This window comes from Callorhinus ursinus, unplaced genomic scaffold, assembly GCF_003265705.2.
Source record: "Callorhinus ursinus isolate GAN/ISIS: 27379988/994484 unplaced genomic scaffold, GSC_fseal_2.0 scaffold33, whole genome shotgun sequence".
Taxonomy (NCBI): domain Eukaryota; kingdom Metazoa; phylum Chordata; class Mammalia; order Carnivora; family Otariidae; genus Callorhinus; species Callorhinus ursinus.
Genome location: NW_027397095.1, coordinates 2,845,611 through 2,870,234, shown reverse-complemented (window position 1 = coordinate 2,870,234; position 24,624 = coordinate 2,845,611). Strand labels below are relative to the sequence as shown.

At 39.7% G+C, this 24,624-nt stretch overlaps 1 protein-coding gene across 1 annotated transcript in view; it reads left to right on the top strand.

The window, feature by feature from the left end:
• The window catches only part of STK26 (serine/threonine kinase 26), a 53,388-nt gene that overhangs the window by 25,039 nt on the left and 3,725 nt on the right, over window positions 1-24,624 (top strand). Inside the window, exons 3-9 of the mRNA XM_025852503.2 lie at window positions 6,010-6,240; window positions 15,038-15,094; window positions 19,590-19,698; window positions 19,783-19,940; window positions 21,121-21,306; window positions 22,481-22,629; window positions 24,327-24,420. Coding sequence (XP_025708288.1) covers window positions 6,010-6,240; window positions 15,038-15,094; window positions 19,590-19,698; window positions 19,783-19,940; window positions 21,121-21,306; window positions 22,481-22,629; window positions 24,327-24,420 — 984 coding nt within the window. The remainder of the gene's footprint in view (window positions 1-6,009; window positions 6,241-15,037; window positions 15,095-19,589; window positions 19,699-19,782; window positions 19,941-21,120; window positions 21,307-22,480; window positions 22,630-24,326; window positions 24,421-24,624) is intronic.

Here is a 24,624-nt window from a genome sequence, read left to right as displayed (position 1 = left end):
AGGAAGGAAGGAAGGAAGGAAGGAAGGAAGGAAGGAAGGAAGGAAGGAAGTCTTTTTTTAAAAACCCACCAGTGTAGCCATTTCTGAGTCTTCATTTCTTTATGGAGGTTCTGTTATCATGTAAAACTTAGATTAAATAAATGTATATGCTTTTCTTCTGTTAATCCATCTTTGTGAGTTTAATTTTCAAACCCAGCCAGGGACCTTAAGAGGGTCAAGGAAACCTTTTTTCCTTCCCTCCACCCGCCTCCACAATTTGTACCCATTTTCTACTAGCTAAACTTTTACTCTTTGCCAATGTTGACTGTTAACTCAAAACTGTCATCAATTAGATCTGAGCCTATTATGTACTCTATTATTACATGTACCATATTGTGTTAAAAAGTATTCAAAGATACATACACAAAGAGTATGGGAGATTGCACTCTGGGCTATCCTGCCTCAGTTTTGTGGCACTTCCTGGGGTCCTGGCCTCTGGCTAGTGAAGGAATAAACTGAAGTAATTACCAAAAAAAAAAAAAAAGAGAGAGAGAGAGAGAGAGTGAGAGAGAGTATGGGATACGCTGTGTGTGTTTTGGTAAATATTACTTTTCTGGTCTTATTTGAGGGTAGGCACTAATTTTAGAGATGTGTCCTTAGAAGTATTGCAGACTTAATTTTTTAAATACAGCTATGTATATATAAATACCAAAGTGGCCTTCGGTTTACTTTTAATCTCTGAGTTGTCCACTTTTAGTGTGCACAGTTAGAAGAGAGCCACAGGCTTGCCTGGGAAAAATAGGGGTGATGAGTTCCCTGTAATCAAGGACACAAATTTCAGATGTCTGCTCGGTGGTTCCCAATGCCAATGTCAAGTCTGGTGCCAAAATGACTACATAGGAAGTAGTTTGGAATACTTTAAAACAAAAACTTATTGCTGGGCCCTAATTTCAGAAGTCCCAAATCAGTACTTTGGGGATGAGGCCTAGGTATCTGCATTTTAAAAGTTGTACTGGTGACTCTAATGTGCAGCCAGGACCGGAGAGCCCTTAGAGAACCCTTAAGAATCCTTCCAGGGGCACCTGGGTGGCTCAGTTGGTTGAGCGACTGCCTTCGGCTCAGGTCATGATCCCGGAGTCCCAGGATCGAGTCCCACATCGGGCTCCCTGCTCTGCAGGGAGTCTGCTTCTCCCTCTGACCCTCCTCCCTCTCATGCTCTCTCTCTCTATCATTCTCTCTCTCTCTCTCAATAAATAAATAAAAATCTTTAAAAAAAAAAAAAAAAGAATCCTTCCAGCCCTCTGATTCTGTGATTTAAGTGTGTAAGAAGCCTTCTTGCATCTGCCCCTGACTTTCCACAGTAAGATGTCCCTTTTGGACATGCTAAGAGTATTTCCACACTGAAAGCTTGTTGCTGCTGTTATGTTTTAGTAGTAATGGTAACTTCTAAGACTTAAATTTGTTAACAGTGTACTTAGAGCCGAAGAGTTCAAACCCAAGCATAGTCTGATGAACCTCCTGAGGTGGACCTGTGAGGTTCCCACGTGCACAGACCTGCTTTTGTGGGGCACGTATAAATCATCTACCGTTAGTTGTAAATCCATGTGAAGTTAATGTAGCCGTTCCTCCCATTTGCTGCTGTCGAACTTAGAGCTCCATCCTGCACCAGGGCTTTGAGAAGGCAATGCAAATACGGATCTAGTAGTAAACTGGGATTTTGCAGTAAAGGTAGGAAGATTAGGAGATTTTAATATTCTTTGGAAATTCTTAATATTCTCTAATATTATAATATTCTTAAAATTTGATTGGGATGCAGAGGAAGCTGACTTGATATTCTTAGAGACTCTGAGGAAGAGTGATATGAACAGGTGGCCAAATCAGTTTCTTCATATAGGTTGTTTCCTAGTGCATTGCTTGAGATGCTTACCATGTATTTGCTTGATTTTGCCCTTGCACAAAAACAAACCAACCAACCAGAAAGAATACCTGTCCTAATAAAGATTTGGTGTACTTCGGTTTAAGAAGCTAGTGAGATGGTGAAGGGAAAGATAGAACTTCGGTATTATCTATTCAAGATTCAGGCCTTGGTAAACAGGGCAGGGATATCTATCCTTCTGGAAGTCAGGGAGGTGAGGTTCTCCTCGGGAAAAGTTGTTTTCATGATTCCCCCCGACTCTAGATGTTGGAGTTCTGCATGACAAGTTTTCATCACAAAATAAAGGAGTGGGAAGTGCAAACATTGTGTAAAAGCTTTCTCTTTTCCTTTGTCCGACTTGGTATTCCTTGATTTAAAATCAGAAACTATCATGAGTTAGGATCCACTTCAGAGCTTGTTTAAAATACAAAGTGTGACTTGATGTTTAAATCTTTGTTTACATACTTTCAGGAACCCATTTTATTATAGAACAGCTGTGTTCTCCCAGGGGTTGATTGTTTCAGTGAAATCCTTTTAAAACATGAATTAAGGAGATTAGGATTTAATCTTTGTTGCTTACAACAACAAAAACTCTTGTTATAAAGTTAACAAATACACTTCCTAGTCCAGAATGTGTTACCAAAGAGTGCATACTATGTGTTTTTTAATCATTGGTGTACTTACAACTTTCAGATTTGTTTTGTGTTTGTATCAGAAAAATGGAAAGATTTGTTCCTTTTATTTTTCCAAATCCACTGAATTTAGCAACTTACAGAGAGGTGAACCTATCACGGAGCTTTGGAGAGTATTTTTGCCACTAGGTACTAGAAAGACAAGAACCATCACCAAAAGTAGGAAGAGGTAACTGGTGGGTTAGCTACTATGTGATACTAACCACAACAAAGTATAGTGTCTTGCTAAGGGAACACCAAGGAAATTAATAATGATGGTACTCAAGTTTTAGAGAAGGTATATAATAAAATGTAAGCATTCAAGACGCATTTGCAGCCTACTGGAAATCTAAATTATTTTTAAAAGCCCGTATGGGGGGTGCCTGGGTGGCTCAGACGGTTAAGCGTCTGCCTTTGGCTCAGGTCTTGATCCCAGGACACTGGGATTGAGCCCCACATTGGGCTCCCTGCTGAGCAGAAAGCCTGCTTCTCCCTCTCCCGCTGCCTGCGGCTTCCCCTGCTTGTACTCTCCCTCTCTCTCCGTGTCAAATAAAAAAATTAAAAAAAAAAAAAAAAAGCCCGCATGGGAAGCTCAAGATATATTTGTCCCATGTGGGTACTGGAGATGGGTGGGGATAACAAGTAGCTTGCAGTATCAAAGAGACTACTACATGGAAAGTACATCTTTTAGAAATGGAAAAAAATCAAGGAGAATGGGGAAGCTTATAAATTAAGCAGGTCATGTACAAACTGAATTTTGGGCAGGTTGAAAAAAATTTGGTGAAATTTTTCAAAATCGGTTATAAGCTTTTAGCTACCCAAAGGCCGGCAGTTTAATGGAATTGTTAGTGGATCTGTTTGATGCTGTTGCTGATGCAAACAACTTAATGAGAAACAAAAATAAACTTTAATGATTTTGTTGTCTAATAGAAAATCTAAGGGAACATGCTAACTCTGTAATTGTCTCCTGAAATTGTTGATTAGGTAAAATTGTAGTAAATGAACAGATAATGTAGGTCCCATTGACAGATTAAACATATACAGCTCACCAGAACTAGATAGCATCCTTCTGGTTTTTGAAGTATTTAAGTACAAATTAATAACATGCCTTTTTGGGGAGGTTTGGAAATCTTGTGTTTCTACTTGATCAGTAGTACATATTCAGCAATATGAGTTTTAAGTAAGGATATAAATATTGTCTCGTGGAAGGCAAGTTTGAATTCAAAATTGTATAAGGCAAAGGATATTTCTGAATCAGGAAGGGACAGTGAATTTATGAATATCTGAAGCATTTGTTAACCTAAAAACCTATGCTTCATTCCAGATTTTATTGTAGCAAAATGTTGACTGATTCTGGATTCCTACTGCATGATGAGTTGTGGAAGCTCAATGTAGTACCATTTCCAAATGAGCACTAGCAATTATGATCAAGGCGGAGAATCTTATTTCAGCCATTGATGAGAATGTTACATACAGATAGGATCCCAAGTGAAGGAAGAAAAGACTCATAGATTCTTGAGTCTTTTGCGTTCTTTGTTCACATGATAGTTTAGGAGTACAGGTGGGGTGATTGGAATGTCAAAGTTGGAAAGAGGAGAGTGTAAAGGTAATGTTTTGCTGGCAGGATGTTAGAATTTTAAACAATTCACCTACTTACAGCTTAGGTTACGCGGTCTCTCACCATCACTACCCTTGCATTAATGTGCAAACTCTGTCTAGTCAGCTGCTTTATACTAAAAAGTGCCTGCCCCCCCCTTTTTTGGAGTATGATTCACATACAATGTTATATATTAGTTTCAGGCTGACAACATAATGATTCATACGTTACTTAATGCTCACCACAGTAAGTGTAGTCACCATAGATCACCAAACAATGTTACTGTAATGTTGTTGACTATATTCCCTGTGCTGGACTTTTCATCTCTATAACTTATTTTATAACTGGAAGTTTGTATCTCTTAATCCCCTTTGTCTATTTCGCCTGCCCCCCAGACCCCTTCTTCTCTGGCAACCATCAGTTCTCTGTATTTAAGAGTCTGTTTTGTTTTGTTTTGTTTAGATTCCACATATAATTGAAATCACATGGTATTTGTCTTTCTCTGTCTGGCTTATATCACTTAGCATTATACCCTCTAGTTTCATCCATGTCATCACAAATGGCAAGATCTTGCTCTTTTTTTATGGCTGAATAATATTCTATCATATATATACCACATCTTCTTTATCCATTCATCTATCAATGAACACTTGGGCTGCTTCCATATTTTGGCTATTATAAATAATGCTGCAATAAACATAGGGGTGCATATATCTTTTAGAATTAATGTTTTCATTTTCTTTGGGTAAGAACCAGTAGTGGAATTACTGGATCATATGATATTTCTATTTTTAATTTTTTGAGGAACCTCCATACTGTTTTCCACAGTGGCTACACCAATTTACATTCCCACCAACCGTGCACAAGGGTTCCTTTTCCTCCACATCCTCGCCAACACTTGTTATTTTTTTGGTCAGCCATTCTGACAGGTGTAAGGTGATATCTCATTGTGGTTTTGATTTGCATTTCCCTGATGATTAGTGATGTTGAGTATCTTTTCATGTGTCTGTTGGCCATCTGGATGCCTTTAGAAAAATGTCTATTCGGGGGTCACCTGGGTGGCTCAGTCGGTTAAGCATCAGACTCTTGATTTCGGCTCAAGTCATCATCTCAGGGTTCTGGGATCGAGGCCCAATCAGTGGAGAGTCTCGTTGAGATTCTCTCCCTCTCCTCTGCCCCTCCTACCTGTTTGCGTGCATGTGCACACATGATCTCTCTCTCTCTCTCTCTCTCTCTCTCTCATAAATAAATCTTAAAAAAGAAAAATGTCTTCTCAGGTCTTTTGCCTATTTTTAAATCAGATTATTTGTTTTTTTGGTGTTGAGTTGTATAAGGTTTTTTTATATAGTTTAGGTATTAACCCCTTATTAGGCATATCATTTGCAAATATCTTCTCCTGTTCAATAGGTTGCCTTTTCGTTTTGTTGATGGTTTCTTTCACTGTGCAAAAGCTTTTTATGTTGGTATAGTCCAAATAATTTATTTTTGTTTTTGTTTCCCTTGCCTAAGGAAATATATCTAGAAAAAAATGTTGCTAAGGCCGTTGTCAAAGTAAAAAGTACCTGGCCCTTTGGCAGGCAGCAGAGACAACATTTGCTCTATGGGATTGTTTGTAGTAAGAGGATCAGCTAAGCCCAGTTAGTGTGGGTGATCCGGTAGAATATGGACTAGCTGGCTGTTTGGGATTATAATTGCTCTGACAAAGCACATGTGGAGAGTCAAGGGAGTTTGTATGCTTTTAAAAATGTGTTATTGTCTTATGTGATTTATTTTCCTTTCAAGTAAAAGAAATTTGATGCAAAACATTTGTGTTCTTTTCTTTCTTTCTCTCCCCGGTCCCCCCTTAGAATAACATAGCTGATCCAGAAGAACTGTTCACAAAATTAGAACGCATTGGGAAAGGCTCCTTTGGAGAAGTTTTCAAAGGAATTGATAACCGTACCCAGCAAGTGGTTGCTATTAAAATCATAGACCTCGAGGAAGCCGAAGATGAAATTGAAGACATTCAGCAAGAAATAACTGTTTTGAGTCAGTGTGACAGCTCATATGTAACGAAATACTATGGATCATATTTAAAGGTAATGTGTGTGTTGTATTATTTAAGTCATAAGGTATTTTCCTTATAAGTTTTTCTTTCTTTTTTTTTTTTAATTCTAGTTTTTGAAAGGCAATGTCTTAAATTAGGATTTGGCAGTCTTTGGCCTCCAGGCAGAATCCAGCTCCATTTATAAGTGCCAGATAGACTGTTTTTAGATTTAGCAGCTGTATCCTGAATGCATCCCAGCACTCGGCCGCACCGTTATTCCACACCTGAACTTTGGATTGACGGGGGAGCAGAAATGCAGCTGGTCCTTGAGCCATATCCTTTGTCAGGAAAGAGCTTTCCCCCTGGGCTTTCACACATTATTCTCAATGGTCCAGTCTGTCTCAACCTCAGAATTGATGGAATATTTAAGCATGTCATGTATTCCATTGAGTTACGGTGCTTATTTACACATCTTTCTCTCCCTCCAAATTATGAGCTCCTTGATGGCAGTTTAGCTCAACCAGTCTGGGTTTTTACATCACTTAGCACAGGACATGGCACATCTGAAGTCCATGATAAATATCTGTTGAAGTGGAGTCAAATGGAATACTATCTGTTCTCCCCCCTCCCCAACAGAAGTTGGAATTTTAGTTTCCAGGATTGTGGAATTAGCAGACACCCGAGGTCATGGCAGATGGAGATGTGATTGGGTTAGTAAAACCCAAGAGTTCTTGAGTTCCAAAGTTAGAAGTCAGGATCTTGGGGCGTCTGGGTGGCTCAGTCGGTTAAGCGTCTGCCTTTGGCTCAGGTCATGATCCCAGGGTTCTGGGATCAAGTCCCGCCTCGGGCTCCCTGCTCAGTGGGGAGTTTGCTTCTCCCTCTCCCTCTGCTGCTCCCCCTGCTTGTGCTCTCTCTCTCTCTCTCTCTCTCTCTGTGTGTCTCAAATAAATAAAACCTTAAAAAAAGAAGTCAGGATCTGTGCCTATTGAAATGTGAAGAATAAATAGAAAAATTCTAGCTTAGGTTAGAGTTACAATTATTTTAAAATTAAAAAAATTTTTAAAGATTTTATTTTTATTTATTTGACAGAGAGAGACACAGCGAGACAGGGAACACAAGCAGGGGGAGTGGGAGAAGGAGAAGCAGGCTTCCCGCAGAGCAGGGAGCCCGATGCGGGGCTCGATCCCTCATGACCTGAGCCGAAGGCAGACGCTTAACAACTGAGCCACCCAGGCGCCCCTAAAATTAAAAGTTTTTATCCCCATGTTGAAATTTTTCAAAGGAAGGCAGTATTAGTTAGGTCTTTGCTTTTCAGGGTTTACAAGGGGGGAAAGAGTTTTGTTTGTTTGGTTGGTTTTTTGTTCATCTATCTCTAGGCCAAAAAGGGTGTGTTTATAACTCATCCAGCTATTGGCCTGCATAAGAATTAATGCTATCTTTTTATATTGTGCTGACCAAATAAACCCTAGGATAATCTATCTGTATTAGTTACTACTGATATAAAAATCATAAATTTCACTGGCTTTTTACAAAGCCTGTTTAATATTACATGAATTAGATGAATGTGGAATGAATGTATAGTAGAATAAATCCTTAAACAGCCTGTCACTATGTGTCATACCTGTATTAGGTGCTGGAGATATAAAAATGAATAACCTGGGTGGCTCAGTCGGTTGAGCCTCCAGCTCCTGGTTTCGACTCAGGTCATGATCTCATGGGTCGTAGGATTGAGCCCCATTGATTGAGCTCCACGATGATCAGCAGGCGTCTGCTTGGTGACTCTCTCTCTCTGCTCCTTCCTTCCCGCCCTCTCATAAGTAAATAAATCTTTTTAAAAAAATGAATAGCATAGAGGACATTAGGAGAAGGAAGGGAAAAATGAAGGGGGGAAATCAGAGCGGGAGACAAACCATGAAAGACTATGGACTCCGGGAAACAAACTGAGAGTTTGAGGGGAGGGGGGTGGGGGGATGGGTTAGCCGGGTGATGGGTATTAAGGAGGGCACGTACTGCATGGAGCACTGGGTGTTATACGCAAACAATGAATCATGGATCACTACATCAAAAACTAGTGATGTACTGTATGACTAATATGCCATGATAAAAAAATAAAAAAATTTAAAAAGAGGGTAAAATTCATGCCAAAAAAAAAAAAATGAATAACTCACCCCTGCCGTTAAGGAGTGCACAGTCCCACGTTGCACTAAAAGGGTGCAGATTTTGTGATTAAGTATGTACAAGGTACAGATGGAGCACAAATAGGCAAGTAGTCACTTCTCTCATTTTGGGGGGACGGCGCTGGTGTGAGGGAAAGGCTTCCAAGAGGAGATGGTAATTCCTGTTCAATTTACTTCTCAGTGTTAGCCATTGCTCTCTTTAACTGTACCCAAAATTATTTGATTCTTTGTGGCATATTTTGCTTTTGAATTCTTTCCTACAAAACCTTATTTAGCGGGTCAGACTCTTTTTTAAGGAATCCTGAGAGGTCACTCAGTCTCAATACATTTAGGTCCCCCTCCTGATTCCCATAGCAGGCTTGGTTTGAGGCAGCCTCAGGAAGTTGTTGTTGTTGTGTGTGTTGTTGGTTTATGCATTCTGGTTTACTCTTTCTGGCTTGAATCCTGGTAATTCCAGACCTACTCTAGAGCAAACCTAAACCTTTGCTATTCTTAGGCATCTGTAACAACAGATAAGCTCTTCTTGGTAACTGACTTAAAATATTAAATAAGCCCTCTTCCAAATGGGTTATTCTATATTATATTGAAAATGGGTGTCAACGTGGTATTGACTGTTTTCACTGGATGCTTATAGCCTTTGTTGATTCAGACTCAGTACTCTCATGGAAAATGAATTCTAATAGCTCTGTTTGTATTATTTATTCCTAAGATTTCATGTTTTTAAAAAATTCCCCTCATGGTGTACATGTACCAGTCACCCATAAATACTTAATATTTAAATAAATAAAACGGATTGTCTTGTCCGAATCTTGATTATGGAATGTTCTCAGACTAGTCAGTGAATCAGGGCCATTATACACGATGTCTTCTTAAAGGATTAAACTGAATTGTTTTTTTCTCCTTTACCATCATTAATTAAAGACCACGATATGAAAGACTACTTTGAAAAACATGTCACTTCTTGATAAAATTGTAGAAATTCACAGCTGGCTGATATTATTTGTATCCTGAATCTATTTACATTAGAGTAAATAAATGTATGTGTATTATCTCTGTATACATGTGCATATATACACACAGAAATAGATTATGATTTTATAACCTTTTAGTATCATTTATTTAAATTACCAACTTAAATTGACCAACTTGTTTATTTTCCATTTATATTAAAACATAGTGAGACTCTGTAGGCTTGCTTTTTTTAAAAAACTAAAATCGCATCAAATATAACAGGGTTCTGTTTAATGCAGTCAATATAACTCAAGGCTACATCCTCTAAGTACCATCAGGGACCTGCATTATCAATCGACTTATGTTTTTATTGTGGTGCATCCTTCCATTTTAGATGACATGGGGGATTCTGTGAGTCAAGTTAATTGAGTATAGTAGGATATGGGTTTTTCTCAGGTTCTCTTTACGCAGCATATCATACATAACCAAGACCTCACTGTAAGCTGGAGGAAAAGTTATTGCATTTGAGAGAAAATTATATGCTCTCTGAAACTGTATGTAGTTGTAGTGATTTCCTTGAAACATGCAAAAATGTACAAGGTATTCATTTTGACTGAGCTCACTGTATAACTTCATTTTTAAAAACAAGAGTAAAAACCAGACAAACATCAGTATGACCACAGTATTTTCCTTTAATTTTAGTTCACTGCAGATTTTCATGAGAGACAAAGTTAGTCTTTATGAAGAATGCTAAAATAAGCAAACCCTTCCCTTCTGATCTCATAATATTGGAAAAATCTTTTATAATCTTTAAATATTTTTCTAGTTTGATGTAAATCTTAAAATGAAGCTCACTCGGGCATTGAATAGAATTTGAATCATGCCTTTATTTGTTGCTGAAAATCGCCTTTAGATTTCTGTTTATGTTAAGGAAATATGCCCCCCCACATACCACCACCTTGATATTTATCAAATAAAAAAAAAAGAATTGAATGACAGAAGTAAAATATTCCAGAATAGAGTCTGTAAAGTTTTGTGACCTTCTCATTGTTTTTCCTGAGACTTTTGTGTGTGTTTATTCCCAGTGTATGGTGAATGTTTCTGGAATGTTCCTTAGTTAAAAATTGTGTTTTGGAGAGTTTTCTTATAAAACTCGAAGGAAGTTGAAGAGGGAAAAATTTTTTCCTCCTTACAATGTTTTTTCCTCAAAACAAATATAGCTTTAAACTTGAGATAACACACTCCAAGGAGCCCCATATTAGATTCAGTTTAGCAGACATTTACTTATTGAGTGCCCTACTATGTATACTCCTTTCATTCTGCATATTTGCCCTGGTCAGTCTCATCCACCCTATCATGACAATTTCTTTAAAAAAAAAAAAAAGATTGATTTATTTGAAAGGGGGGAGGGGCAGAGGGAAAGAATCTCTAGCAGACTCCATGCTGATCGCGAGCCCCATGTGGGGCTCAATCCCACAACCCTGAGGTCATGACCTGAGCTGAAATCAAGAGTTGGATGCTTAACCGACTGAGCCCTCCAGGCGCCCCTATCATGACAACTTCTAAATTCATGTCTTTGGTTCTAGCCTCTCTCCTTAGCCCCAGATATCTAACTTGCTTCGCATTACCCACTTATCTGTGGGTACATCAAGTACAATAACTCTAACAAGGAGTAGCATTTGAACAAGAACTTGAGCATAATTTTGGTGAGGGTGGAGTATAGAGAAGGTATTCTAGTTTGGAAGAAAATGACTCAAGGGTAGTAAAGCATGTGGCAAGATGATCTCTCCTCTCCTTTCCCTTGTGGTTCCATAAAATTTTACGTGCTGTTTCTTTTTTATTGTGGTAAAATATACATCATAAAATTTACCATTTAACCATTTTAAGTGTACAGTTCTGTGGCAGAAAGTACATTTATGTTGCTGTGCAACCATCACCACCATCCATCTCCAGAACTTTTTCATCTTCCTCAACTGAAACTCTATACCCATTAAACTATAATTCCCCATTGTCGCCTCTCCACGGTCTTTGGTAACTCCCATTCTACTTTCTGTCCCTAGGAATTTGACCACTCTGGGTTCCTTATATAAGTGGAATCAGGGGCGCCTGGGTGGCTCAGTCAGTGGGCGTCTGCCTTTGGCTCGGGTTATGATCTCAGGATCCTGGGATCGACCCCCGTGTCGGGCTCCCTGCTCGGCAGGAAGCCGGCTTCTCCCTCTCCCACTCCCCCTGCTTGTGTTCCCTCTCTCGCTGTGTCTCTCCCTGTCAAATAAATAAATAAATAAAATCTTTAAAAAGTAAAAAAATAAGTGGAATCAGACAGCAATTGTCCTTTGGTAACTGGCTGACTTTAGTTGTCCATATTGGATTATGTGGTCAATGTTGTGATTGGCTAGGAGATTCATAGACCAGCCCATTTAATTCAACATGTATTTAATATATAGTACAATAATCATCTCTCAAATAGATATAATGGGTATTTTATTTTATTTTTAAGATTTTATTTATTTATTTGACAGAGAGGGACACAGCGAGAGAGGAAACACAAGCAGGGGCAGTGGGAGAGGGAGAAGCAGGCCTCCTACTGAGCAGGGAGCCAGATGCGGGGCTCGATCCCAGCACCCTGGGATCATGACCTGAACCGAAGGCAGACACTTAAGGACCGGGCCACTCAGGCGCCCTGATATAATGGGTATTTTAAATGTTTTTTTTTTTTTTTCTATGAACAAATGAATTCCAAATCCCACAGTAGCCTTTCTCCCCGCTTTGGCCAAGTGTCTGTTTAGCAGCAAACAGTGGGGTTCAATGGCCTTCCTGTGGGGCGACAGAGGTGATACTGCAGACACCAATAATCTGTTTGTTGACACTAGGCTTCAAGTTCTCCCCAGTAAATAGTACGACTCTGGAGTCCCTACTCTTTGGGCGTTCTGAATTTTGGAACAGAGAGCCAGTTCCTAACCCCTGACCACCCATGTTGATGCAGGACTTTAAACTTACTCCTCCAACCCGTTGTGAAACTGTGTGGGTCACTTTGTAAGTGGAGAAGTGGAGTTTTTCCTTCGGGGACTTCCTCCGCTTCAATGTGCCGGATGTACGGTTATGGTTTACAGTCCCTGGCTCTTGGAATTTTAAACCGGTATGTAGATACCATCTCAGCCTTTTAAATTATTTAAAAGCAAGCCAAACATACTTATTTGCATTCTCCAACACAAACATCTTTTCACAGAAATCAAAGGTAGAAGTTGTAGTCCTCCAAAAGAACACAAACATAGAGTCTAGGCTTTTCGGTTTTGTTCTGTTTGCGATCGGTGTTTTCCCTGAGACCTGCTGTGGAAACGAGCCCGTGAGAAGAGCCTCTGTGGGTGAAGCTTCCTTGAGCAGGGAAGAGCCCCACCAGCCTGGCTTCAGCCCCCACACCTTCCAGTGAAGGCCTTCCAGGGAGGCTTGTCTCCAGAAATGGCGATCAGAAGGAAGCAGGCAGAAAATCTGTCCGGCACCTCTGGTTCCTTCCCTGCCCTGTTTCCGAAGAGTCCTGGTCCCACCCAACGGCTTGCTTGCAAGGAGGAAGCCGCCTTTTTCAGATCTGGAAGTTACTTGCTCCCAACTTTAATAATATTTTAAGCTGTCCGTGAATATGCTTGAGCAGAGAACAGACAGTTGGTAAGTTTCTGTTTTGAGTCGGTATCCCCCCAAAAAGGACACACATTGTTTCAAACTTGGAAAACAGATGCTTTCCTTCGCACAGAACTAGAAAACAGATACACATGTTTAATAAGATCTTTTCATTTGCCTTTTAAATATCAGGTGCATGGGAAGCATTCTGAGTTCATAAGGTAGAACATAGGACTTATTAGAAACAAACTTGTGGCAAAAGAAAAAATTCTCAGGATATGCGGTGTTGTGAGAAACGTTTTTTTCTTCTCTTGAAAAAAGGATAAAGACACATCAGGCTGACAAGTCCCAGGTTTCGAGGGCCTGATTTCAAGACATAAAAACAAGTTACCTGAAGTGCTCCCAGAACTTTTTCCCCTCCCACTGTTAACGGGGATGTATTTCCTCTCTTTCCTACCCTAGACACTGCCCCTGGCAAAGACTCTCAGCTCTTCTCTTTCTTCAGTTCAGGCTGTGATAGGGGAGTAGCTGTTGAGACTGGGGGGAAGGTACATTGTTCCCTCCCCCCTACCCCGTGCATCCTACATGGTGTCAGCATCCAGAAAGGAAGGAGGAATCCTTTCATCTTAATTTAACCAAACCCTTCCTCCGTGGTCCCTAACACTAGGCCACCTCCCACCTCCCAGTCCCTACACTATAGTGGCACCCATCAACATGTTCCTGGGGTCCATTTTCTTGCCATGCTGAAGCCCCAGCCTCATGGGGACACATGGACATTTTGTTTGGAACCCCTGAGTACTTCCCGGGGAGTTTAGAGTTTGACGGCTCCTGGCAGTAGCTGGAGAATCTTCATCCCACAGCTGGGGCTGTAAAGGTAAGAAATATGTCCCTGACATCCCAAGTTGAAGCACAACACTGAGTGGGTTTTTCCCCTGGAAACATTGTGAGGGTGTAAATAGTTTGTTTCTCTGGCTTTTTTCCTGCTACACTGTGAAGACCTTCATGTTCAACTGTCTGTTCAACTGGACTACCCCAGAAACCTTGACGTTATTTTTTATGGGAAAAATGCTTGCTTTCCAAATTTGAAACACCTTACTTAAAAATGGACTTTTAGAACACAAGCCATTCATAACTTGGCTCCTTGCCAGGACAGTAAAATCAACTGTTCCACTCATACTCAAGTCTGTGGTCCCACAACAATGCAGAGAACAGCACTCATGAAATGATTTGGGGAGAGAAGTGTCCCCCGTATTTCAGGCTACAGCTGAAAGAAGAAAAGATTTAATGGTTTATTCCAATTTTTATCTGACATTGCTGAATGGTGTGTGTGTGCGTGCACCTGATTTGGAATTTATGTTCATGTGTGTATGCACCTGATTTGAAATTTATATACATGTACTTGCCCCATTTCTTCCTGTACAACTTAACAGTGAAGTTAATTCTGGAGTAATCAAGTAATCCTATGCTTTTCAAGCTACACACTCCCTTTCTCTTAGCCATGAACCTTGGCAGTAGGGGTATGGGGGCGAGGAGGGACAATATCCTTTCTAGGCTCCACATGTGTACCAAAAATGCCCATTAATCATGGCTGATAAAAGTGGTACTGTACATGAGAACAAAAGCCAAAAACTCTAATAAGGCAAACCATCCAGTGTACTCAAACTCTAAAATCACATGGGAAGGACCCAGAAGCTCCATTTAAAATTTCTACAAGTCTCCATATACCTCCTCATTCTTTAACTATCTTTTCCTTTCAAAATCTTCCAAAATAAAAATTTAAGGCTATGGTTTCTTTTTTCTGGGTTTTATAAAAATTGCTAATAGTTCAACAGTAAAAAAAAATAATTGTTCTTCATTTAGCTATATCACAGGCTAAATAGGTTGGGAGGAAAAAAAGACTCAGACCTTTACTTTTATTTATTTTTTTAAATTATTTTATTTTTATTTTATTTGTAATGTTCTATGGAAAAACATATGCTGGGCTTCAAATAACTAATTTTAGACTTGTATTTTAGAACCAGTACATTAGTATGACAGATTTAACATTTTATGCTAGTATGTTATTTGGCTCAGGTTTATAATTATTAAATTGTTTCGTGGCTTTTACAGGGTTCAAAATTATGGATAATAATGGAATACCTGGGTGGTGGTTCAGCACTGGATCTTGTAAGTATTTTTAAATAATTACACACGTACACATCTGTAACTTTTTTCTTTCAACGGGAGTAAGCAGTGGCTTTTGGGCAAGCTGAATGGTTGCTCTAGTTAATATGTTCAAATTAAACTCTTTATTCAGGTCCACTACCCTTAGGTAGTTTGAGCTAGATTGCAGGATTGGGCATATTGCTGACATTCTTAGAGTATGTATGAAATGCAAAATAGCTTAATGAAATAAAGCACTGCAAATTAGGACTATATGTGACAGTTGCTATCAAGTTTAGAGTTTTACTTTGCAAGCGTTTCCCTGAAAAGACAGAACGTTCTTGGATTTTTAAAAATATGTGATTCAGGTAACTGTCACTGAAACTGGTCCTTGGGTTCTCACCAAATAGGCCTACGGACCCAGTTCCCTACAGAATTCTCTCTGCCCCCACCCCATAGATCATTTGGAAATGTGATGGTATTTTTGGTTGTGATAATGACTTGGAATTGCTAGGGCCATTTTAGTGGGCAAAGATCAGGATACTAAAATCCTGCAATGGGTAGGAGAAATTTCCCCCAATGAAACAGTGACTGTACACAAAATCCCTTTGAGAAACACAGGTTGTTTTCCCCACATTGGTGTGATTCTATTATTGCTGTTTTCCCCCCTTTAAATCTTTATTAATATGACATTGTATTTAAAATTCAATATGCATTCATTACTAGAGGCATCTTTGTGTAGTAGGATGGCCACTGGGCTGGCCTATAGGAGTTTGACGTTATGGGGCTAGCTATCTTCATAACTAAATCTGTGCCTGTGAACCAGACACATAAATTCCTTAGACTTGGATATCCTATAAAACAAAGAAGTTATTTCTAAGTTCCCTTCTGTCTTCAGTATTATATGACTTATATTTTCTTAGGATGCTTCTGCTTTTGAAATTATAGAGTATGCTGTTTCTAAAAATAAAGTGTTTTGATGATTAAGATCATCAAATAATATTTTTAACTCTTATTTTCAAGTGGAGATGAGTTTTCCCAACCGTGAGTGATTAAATATTTCTAAAAGGGTTTAATCCTCCCTGCCAATGACTCCAAAGTTTCAAATAATCCTATGAACAGAAATGACTGTAAGAGATTTTCTTTCCTTTAAACAGAACCATATTTAAAGCATTCTAAAGAAATGGTAATTAAACTTGATGGAGAGTCTCATCTCCTTCTAGGAATTCATCTCATTTTAATCAGTTGCTGAGTTAGGTGATCCTTCCTTGTGTCTAATATCCTAAAGCTTGAGTTCATTTTTTCTTTCTCTCTCCGTTCTAGTGATAGAACACAACTGGTGTTTCTTTGTATAATAATCCTTCCTGCTTATGGAGTCAGATCTCATTCTTTTGAAGTTAAATGACCCCATTTCCATTTGTCTTGTCACATAGTTTTATTCCACAATAGTGTTTTCATTAGCTCTACAAGAAGCCTGCCAGTTGTGCCACGATCCTCCTTCTTCTACTTTTTAAATATTAAGAGCCCTTTCCAAAGTGATCACAGTTCCCTTATCTGGTCCCCCAAGGTGCTCACCATATCCCTTCCCTGTTCCATCAAAAATCAAGAGACCTAGGTCCTAGTCCTGGTTCTGCCATTGACTAACTGGCCAATATTGGACAAGCCATTGAACCTCTGTGCCTTGATTTCCTCAAATATTGAATGAAGAAAATCGATTAATAATTGCTCGAGGTTTGTTTCTCTAGCTCACAAATTCAAGAACACTGTGATTGAATGGTAAAGTTCATGTAACTGGCCTTTGTAAGGAGGGCCAATGATGAGAAAATGTGCCATACAAAGGAATGCTAGCATTTGGGGAATCTAAGAAAGGATTAGGTTGGAGGGAGGGCACTGCTATTAGGGACAAGAGAAAACAAGAAGGGTGCTGGGCAGAGAGTCTTTCTCACTTTAAACTGGTGCCCAACTAAAGGAGTGTGATTATGACTTGTAACTGACATCAACATTTTAGAGCGTATATACCTCAAGATTCTCTCCCATTCTGGAAAAACACTTAGTTGTGTATGAAGAGACTTTGTGCATATTTAGGTTATTTTATGGAATTGATCATCCCTGACTTCTTTCCAGGAAGAATTGCGGTGGCTTACAACAAAAACTCATACAGTAAGGCTAATAGAATAAAATAGGGGCACCAAAGAAAAAAGTTGGAAACAATATGCTAACCATAAGAGAAGGCATAACGCAATGTGCTGCATTAGGACCGGCTGAAAGTCAAAGGAGTGGGGGAGAGCCCCAGGCCCACAAGTATACAGTCTGTGAAAGAGCAGATGTCCCTCTCTTGCATGCTCTCAGTGGACAATAGAGGCAAATTACCCAAGGCCAGTATGCGGCCCCGGAGGCAGAGGTATTAGCTATTAGAGACACTGGCACAGTCCTCAGTCATTGAGGAGTTCAGTTATGCACTCCCAAGGCCAGTGGACCAAGATTTCAGCATTCTCTCTCCCGAGGTTGTACAGCAAATAAAAAAACAGTCTCTGTTCCATCAACTTTACCTTCGTTCTCTTTCCAACTCCCTTTTTTTCTCATTTTCTCATTCTTGTCAACATGGCCAAGGAAACATTTTAACCACAAGCCTTGAAATAGTTTTCTGTCTGATAATGAACCAGGAAAAACCCGGCTCTAGCACCCCATTCCCATTTCCCTGCCATGGAGCCTCCCCGTCTCATCCTCCCCCAGTACCCCGTTCATTGAGATTGTACTTTTCCTGAAATTTAAACTGGACCTAAATATACCCAATAAGCTAGTGGGTCTGTAGGACCCCTTTTTTGTGTGTTTTTACAGAAATATACTTTTTAAAAATTCTGTATTACATAATATATTGGCTTATCCAGGCCACTTTTGGAAGTCCTTCAGGATGACAAGTAGTATCCCTTACAGACTTTGCCCGATTTCTTAAGTAACTGAGGGTATACCTCCTCTGCCCCTGTCAACATGTTATGATCAGTGATACCAACTACAAATCCTTAGTATGACCTTTGTCTCTCAGTTATTTTGGTAGTCCCTCAGAATTTCATTGCCAGCAATCAATAAAATGCCATTTTCACCTTTGAGAACAACTTTAATCACTCCTGTTTAGAAACTTTTGGGGTGGAAGTTGATAGATTTATAAGTAAATAGATAATGTTACCTAGGAAAGGCACCTAGTGAACTACGGACATCCCCGGAGTATGCTCTATATCCAGGCCACAGTTAATAGTCAATGGTGAGACTGAAGTACGGGGTCTATTTTAAGCTGTTAAATTTCAACATGAAAGTGCCCTTTATTCAGAATAAATACGGCATTCATGAAAGATGAAATACACAAGGTGCCAAAGAGCTGTGAATCCCTCCCAGTGTGAGGCAGAGTGGGCCATGTTTGATTTTCACCACCTCTTCCCTCCTTCCAGCAAACAGAGCTCTACCTCAGCTCTGACTTTAGATTCCCACCCTTTCCTGTAATAATATTGTACAGTCCACTGTTTGTGCTTTATGAGGTACCAGAATTTTAAAATAACCATTTATTTTAAAGAGAGATTTTCAGATATTCCATTACAAGTTCTCCTGAAACCTAATCATTGCTTTCCTTGTATTCCAGTTGGAACTATTGGCTTTGGTACAGGGATGGGGAGAGAAAGGGAAATGTGTTACATTTATTTGAAAAACCGTATCCCTTCAAGATTTGATTTTTTTTTTTTTTTTTACAATGAAAGTCTGAAGAGATTAATTATCGTATTCCTGGCTAACTTTTAAATTTCGGTCTCGGGGCGCCTGGATGGCTCAGTTGGTTAAGCGACTGCCTTCGGCTCAGGTCATGATCCAGGAGTCCCGGGATCGAGTCCCACATCGGGCTCCCTGCTCGGCGGGGAGTCTGCTTCTCCCTCTGACCCTCTTCCCACTCGTGCTCTCTGTCCTTTGTTCTCTCTCTCTCAAATAAATAAATAAAATCTTTAAAAATAAATAAATAAATAAATTTCGGTCTCAAAAAGGCTCTCTGCTTTCCAAAGTGACTGAGATCCAACGAATGCTAAGAACCGAACCATGCTGTGGGCTGACTGGTCTCAAAATCAGTTTAGTGTAAATAGTTAAATCATTTAAATAGACAACGCCAAAATTTAAGTAGCTGATTTCTTTTTTTCCTAGCCAAAAAGAAAAGAAAGCTAATTCTGTCTTGTTTAAGCATATTTCTTAAATCTTGGATGTAAATATTTAGGAACCTCGGGACGTGGAGCTGGTACAGAGGTCACAATGCTTCTATTATCTTTCGAGATTAAATCTAATCATTTAAAAACCCTTTCAGCCTTTTGACTTAACTTGTTTACTCTCTTCCCTCATCTTTTAAGTTGTTTTCCCCATTGTTTCAATATTGGCTCAATAAGCAGAATTGCTTCGTATATTTAAGTGATTCCCTTGTTTCAAAGATAATATCAAGTTTGAACTAGATTGTTCGGACGTGTGTAAAAGTGTGTGTGTTTTCCCCCCTCAGCTTCGAGCTGGTCCATTTGATGAGTTCCAGATTGCTACCATGCTGAAGGAAATTTTGAAAGGTCTGGACTATCTGCATTCAGAAAAGAAAATTCACCGAGACATAAAAGGTATACAGAAATCTTATATGAACCTGGGAAGCATAGCTGCATTCTGAGGAAGCTGAGGGGTTTTCGTTTCTTTTTTCCCCACAGCTGCCAACGTCTTACTGTCGGAACAAGGAGATGTTAAACTGGCTGACTTTGGAGTTGCTGGCCAGCTGACAGATACACAAATCAAAAGAAATACCTTTGTGGGAACACCATTTTGGATGGCTCCTGAAGTTATTCAACAGTCAGCTTATGACTCAAAAGTAAAGTGTTACCTGTACAAAGCTGTTTTGTTTTTAATAATAGGTTTTATATAGCATGCTATTCGATGTAAAGGAACTGCCCAAATTTTCCTTCTTTTAAAAGGATTTTGAAAGCTAGTGTTATGTCAGGTGTTCCTGCTAAATCATAAGTTCCCAGGATGCTGATAATATTTTGAGCCTCTTCCCTTCAATAGCCTTCCATCCCACTTAGAATAAAATCCAAGGTCCTTACTATCACATACATAGCTGTCTATGATCTGGCCCTTGTCTGCCTCCCCAGCCTCCTCTCCTTTTATTCTCCTCTATATTCTGTCTCCTTCGACCACGGGGGCCTCACTGCTGTTCCTCAAACATATCAAGTACCACTCTGGCCTCAGGATCTTTGCACTCACCCTTCCCTCTATCTGGAATAACCTTCCTTCCAATCAGGTCTCTGCTTAAGCATTAGTTCACGGTGGGGGCGCCTGGGTGGTGCAGTCAGTTGGACGTCCAACTCTTAGTTTCCACTCAGGTCATGATCTTGGGGTTGTAGGATCAGCCCCATGTTGGGCTCGGCACTCAGCGTGGAGTCTGCTTGAGATACTCTCCCTCTCCCTCTGTTCCTCCCCTCTAAAATAAATAAATAAATCTTAAAAAAAAACACAACCCATTACCTCACAGAGTAGTCTTCCCTAGCCATCCTGTGTAAAATTTGCAGCCCCTTGACCCCATCATTCATGATTCCCTTACCCTGATTTTATTCTTTTCTTCACAGAACCTAGCACCGCCTGACATCATATTTATTTACTTATCTGTCCCTTCTGTTGGAACACAAGCCCCTTGGCAGCAGGGATTTTTGTCTGCTTTATTCACCACCTCAATCCTCAGTGCCCAGAATGTGGTGCCTGGCAAAACGTTAAGGAATTTGATAATTTTTTTAAATAAATGAATTTAATTAATAAAAATGTATTACATTTACATTACATTTTTTGAGCATTTTATTTTTTTTTAAATTTCCTCTCTACCCCCAACATGGGGCTCAAACTCACGAGCCCAAGATCAAGAGTCACACGCTCTTCTGACTGAGCCAGCCAGGTGCCCCTCTTGAGACACTTTAATATCATGTGACGCACAGGCTGTTTCATAGCAGTCTGTTGGAATGGAATTTTGAGCTAACACTTTTTTCTCTCTCTTACGCCAGGCTGACATTTGGTCATTGGGAATCACTGCTATTGAGCTAGCCAAAGGAGAGCCACCTAACTCTGATATGCATCCGATGAGAGTTCTGTTTCTTATTCCAAAAAACAATCCTCCAACTCTTGTTGGAGACTTTACTAAGTCCTTTAAGGAGTTTATTGATGCTTGCCTGAACAAAGATCCATCATTTGTGAGTACATATTGCTATTACTACTATTTGTTTTTGATTATTAAATCTATATAAGCAAATGTGGTTTTTCTACAGTGAGGAATACAGTGCATGTGAAAATTGTCTAAGATCCTTCTAGGAACCTGGCTCTTCCTTCTCTCTTGCTAATGCTGTTCAGTCCTTAACAAGATCCTTACTTTTCTCCTTCCTCCGTATCTTTTTCTCTTTCTCATGGTCCCTAGTTCCTTCTTTATTCTGTTGATCATTTCTTATTTCAGAGGGAAAGAAATTTGAGAAATGAAGTTCCTGTTATAGGAAGTCATTATTAAAGTACACGTGTAACTATCCACAGTGATTTTTATTCAACTGTGTTTTCATTTTTCATGGAAAGTGATGTGTGCATTTCACTTCTTTGAAAATTTAATGTTGAGAAATTCCAGCATATGAAGTTGTATGCTTTTACTGAAGTCTAATGAACTCCACTCATTTACCTGGCAGATTTGATCACAGTTGCTTTACTGTTTCTAAAATAAAGCTGCCTGGTGACTTCTAGAAGCTAGAAATGTACAAGAACTAATTTTTGATGTAACTGTTTTTAAGTTGAGAATGAATATTCTGATATTAACAAAACCCTAGGGGAGAAATATCCCCCACAGCACCCGGTATTTGCATTTAGATGCACTATGAATTAATGTGTGTTGGAGAAAGGATTAATCTGGGGATCATAAGATGTGTGCAGATGATAAAGTTACAGCCTTGCTAGTTGTCATCCATTTGTCCAACTTACAGTAAATATAATAAGAGTATTTGAAAGCACTATGTTGAAATGTTTTTATTTTATTTTGTTGTTGTTGTTGAAATGTTTTTAAATGTTAACTTATTTTCAAAATCCTATTCTGTGTTTCTTTGCTTTTGAGAGGTCCCTGCCTGCCAGTTTGCTGGTAGGTAGGCCACCTTTTCGCCCCCTGGGCTTGAACAAATTGGTACAAAGGTAGTAAATTCAATTTGGTTGCCTTGAGCCACTTCAAAAAGTAGAATTAGCTGTTTATTGCCCTACAGCATTTTAGTTGTCCTCATGTTTATAGACCTACTTTTCAGATGTACCTTTTCTGCTTAATCATTGAAATAATTTTTTACTACCCCTTGCAATCATAAAGAACCTGGAAGTATTCTTGTGTCCTTCCTCTTTCCCTAGCGTCCTACAGCTAAAGAACTTCTGAAACACAAATTCATTGTAAAAAATTCAAAGAAGACTTCTTATCTGACCGAACTGATAGATCGCTTTAAGAGATGGAAGGCAGAAGGGCACAGTGATGATGAATCTGATTCTGAGGGCTCTGATTCGTATGTACAAATCATTCAATTTTTTTTAAAGATTTTATTTATTTATTTGAGAGAGAGAGAATGAGAGATAGAGAGCACAAGAGGGAAGAGGGTCAGAGGGAGAAGCAGACTCCCCGCTGAGCAGGGAGCCCGATGTGGGACTCGATCCCGGGACTCCAGGATCATGACCTGAGCCGAAGGCAGTCGCTTAACCAACTGAGCCACCCAGGCGCCCAAATCATTCAATTTTTATGTAGGTAGCCCATTCTAATATTGCCTATCTTTTAACTAGTATCCACTATGCTTTCTCTAGCATAAAATATAAACCTTATTTTAAAGTTTTACGGTAGAAACTGTGGAAATCTTTTAAAATCACAGTCTGTGGAGTACAATGAATTTGGAAACAGGTTTTTTCTTAGAAGTGAATTGCTCTATTTTTAAATGGTCTCGGTCTAACCCCTAGTGGATACTTGAGTATATTACAAAATTTTGGAACAAGATTCAATTAAAAAGTGTTATATTAGTTTGCCCAAAGTGATAAGGGGCTGTGTCTTCTCATACTTTGGGGGAACCTGCAAAATCCTTCTGGAGAACTGACCTCCAGGCCTTTCCCATCCCTTGGCCACATACTAAACTGTGATCACACTGATATATTTAAATATTCATCTATATATGATTTCTACCTCCCTAAAAAAGTTCCACCGGTTTTCTAACTACAGCATTGACATTGACATCTGAGATTCTAAGTCCATAACTTAATGGAGACCAGGGAAGTCTGTAGGTTACACCAGAATTTACTCTTCCACTGGCTGAATCGGCACAACGGCAACACAAAATTTCTTTTGATAATACTCTCAGAGTCCTGCATTTATGAGAAATTGCCCTACTTTAAAAAAAAAAAAATACCAGGACGATTTTTGTGCCCTGTTGTAATGGTTTGTTGGCCGTGGCTGCCCATGAAAGTAGCCCATGGAACTTTAAAAAAGAACCAAAAGCCACGCCCCAGGAGATCCTGATCCAGTCAGTGGGGAGGGGTGGGGGCAGGCCTTTATCTACGTGGTAAGAGGTCTCCACCTGTGATTCTGATGCACACTTAGGAATTGAAGACCACTGCTCTTCTCCAGTACATTGTAGTATCCACCCAAAACCAAGATCAAATGCTTTTTTTTTTTTTAAGATTTTATTTATTTATTTGACAGAGAGAGACAGCGAGAGAGGGAACACAAGCAAGGGGAGTGGGAGAGGGAGAAGCAGGCTTCCCTCGAAGCAGGGAGCCCGATGCAGGGCTCGATCCCAGGACCGCAAGATCATGACCTGAGCAGAAGGCAGACACTTAATGACTGAGCCACCCAGGCACCCCCAAATGCTTTTTTTTTTTTTAGATTATTTATTTATTTATTTGACAGAGAGACAGCGAGAGAGGGAACACAAGCAGGGGAGTGGGAGCGGGAAAGGGAGAAGCAGGCTTCCCGTGGAGCAGGGAGCCCGATGCGGGGCTCGATCCCAGGACCCCGAGATCATGACCTGAGCCAAAGGCAGTCGCTTAACCAACTGAACCACCCAGGCGCCCCCCAAGTGCTTTTTTTATACTCTGATTTTTTATATATCGGAACAACTCTTCAGAGTCTGGCTGCATTGATTTGGAATCAATGATTTGATATTTTCACCATGCTGAATTATTTAGGAACTTATATTAGTATTTTGGGCCATCTCTTTAGGGAACCCACCAGCAGAGAAAATAATACTCATCCCGAATGGAGCTTTACCACCGTGCGGAAGAAGCCTGATCCAAAGAAGCTACAGAATGGGGCTGTATGTACATGGCAGTGATCACTTCCTCTCGATAGATTCTTTTGGACTAATGGAGTGAGATTATGATGGCCAAAAATTATTAGAATTTAATACCCCTAAATGCCCGCCTATCTCACTGTGTCCATAGTATGCTTCACTTGCCATTAGTTTTGAGCTAATTAAGTAAAGGTCATGGAAGTCGTTTAAGTGGCCATCGGTATGTTT